The sequence below is a fragment of the Salvelinus sp. IW2-2015 genome, unplaced genomic scaffold (assembly GCF_002910315.2).
Source record: "Salvelinus sp. IW2-2015 unplaced genomic scaffold, ASM291031v2 Un_scaffold3090, whole genome shotgun sequence".
In the NCBI taxonomy this organism is placed as follows: Eukaryota; Metazoa; Chordata; class Actinopteri; order Salmoniformes; family Salmonidae; genus Salvelinus; species Salvelinus sp. IW2-2015.
Window position 1 is genome coordinate 70,312 of NW_019944381.1, and position 1,350 is coordinate 71,661.

General features: G+C 43.4%; 1 protein-coding gene across 1 annotated transcript in view; it reads right to left on the reverse strand.

Annotated features, from left to right (window-relative positions):
- LOC112075323 (alpha-(1,6)-fucosyltransferase-like) overlaps positions 1-713 on the reverse strand; it is a gene marked incomplete at its 5' end in the record, with an annotated part of 15,339 nt that extends 14,626 nt beyond the window's left edge. Inside the window, one exon of the mRNA XM_070440869.1 lies at positions 431-713. Coding sequence (XP_070296970.1) covers positions 431-713 — 283 coding nt within the window. The remainder of the gene's footprint in view (positions 1-430) is intronic.
- Positions 714-1,350: the final 637 nt, after the last annotated feature.

The window sequence follows — 1,350 nt, forward strand, 5'->3', positions numbered from 1 at the left end:
ATTTAATAAACTTTTGTTACTTCGACACTGTCTACACCTGGGTCTTACCTTCAAACCTGATAATTTTGCAATTTAAAACAGAAGATAAATAATTAATTCATCAACAAAATTACATTTACAGAGAAACTAAGAAACAAATAAAGAGGGCATGTGAATATCAAAGTGTGCAGAATTTAAATCATGCCTTGGAAAAAATATTTAAAATTATTAATTAGGAAATCTCTCTCTCTCTCTCTCTCTCTCTCTGCTCTCTTTTACGAGAGAGAGAGAGAGGCAGACTCAAAGCAGTACATTAGTCATCATCACTCTCCATGTATCATATACAATGAACGAGATGTATAATGTCATTCTGTTACTTGGTACCCTGTGCTCTGTGTGAAGTATGTTACCATGGACACGACCCCCTCATCAAAGGTCACGGTCAACTCACCTGACCAATGTCCGGTGGTGACCCCGGTGCGGTCGGTGCATGTCTGACTGACTGGGAGGAAGACGGTCTCCCAGCCGCCCGTGGCGTAGCGCCAGTTCTGGGACTCCAGGATGAGGGTMCGCTGGGTGCCGTAGGCGATCATGAAGCAGTAGACCACGTGGTGCAGCTGGCAGCCGTAGCCACARCCCTTGTTGATGTTACACACCAGCTTCCTGGCCTTGGAGCAGTCCTGGGGGTTCTGGAGGGGAGAGGGGAGGAGAAGGGGAGAGACGGGGTACACTTGTTACAACACACTGAGGTGCCTTGTTAGCTAATGTTATGGTGAAGATGAAAGAGTCGAGACACTGTCACACATTTCAGAGCCAAAAGGGTATTTCAGAGTGCCGGATCTTCTCTTATAGAGACCATAGAGAGACAGACGGACACATTGTCCCAGAAATAAGGATTTGAGCCCATTGCCTACAACTTAATACTTCAAACCAGAGTGTCTGTTTTTTCTGTTCTGTTACTCCAGTCCGTCAGTCCTGCAGGAGGGGAGGGAGTCAGGGAGGGTCTGAAGACAGAATCCATTAACGTGATGTTCTTAACTCATCTCCTGATCCTACTAATCAGGTTGACAACATGTTAACTAAGAWCTAGGATTACAGCTCTGAGACTGTAGGGGCTGGGGGGCTGTCATCATTATATATGCACTACTGGTCAAAAGTTTTAGAACACCTACTCATTCAAGCATTCCAGGTGAAGCTGGTTGAGAGAATGCCAAGAGTGTGCTAAGCTGTYACCAAGGCAAATGGTGGCTATTTTGAAGAATCTCAAATATAAAATATATTTTGAKTTGTTTAACACTTTTTTGGTTACTATATGATTTCATATGTGTTATTTCATAGTTTTGATGTCTTCACAATTATTCTACAATGTAG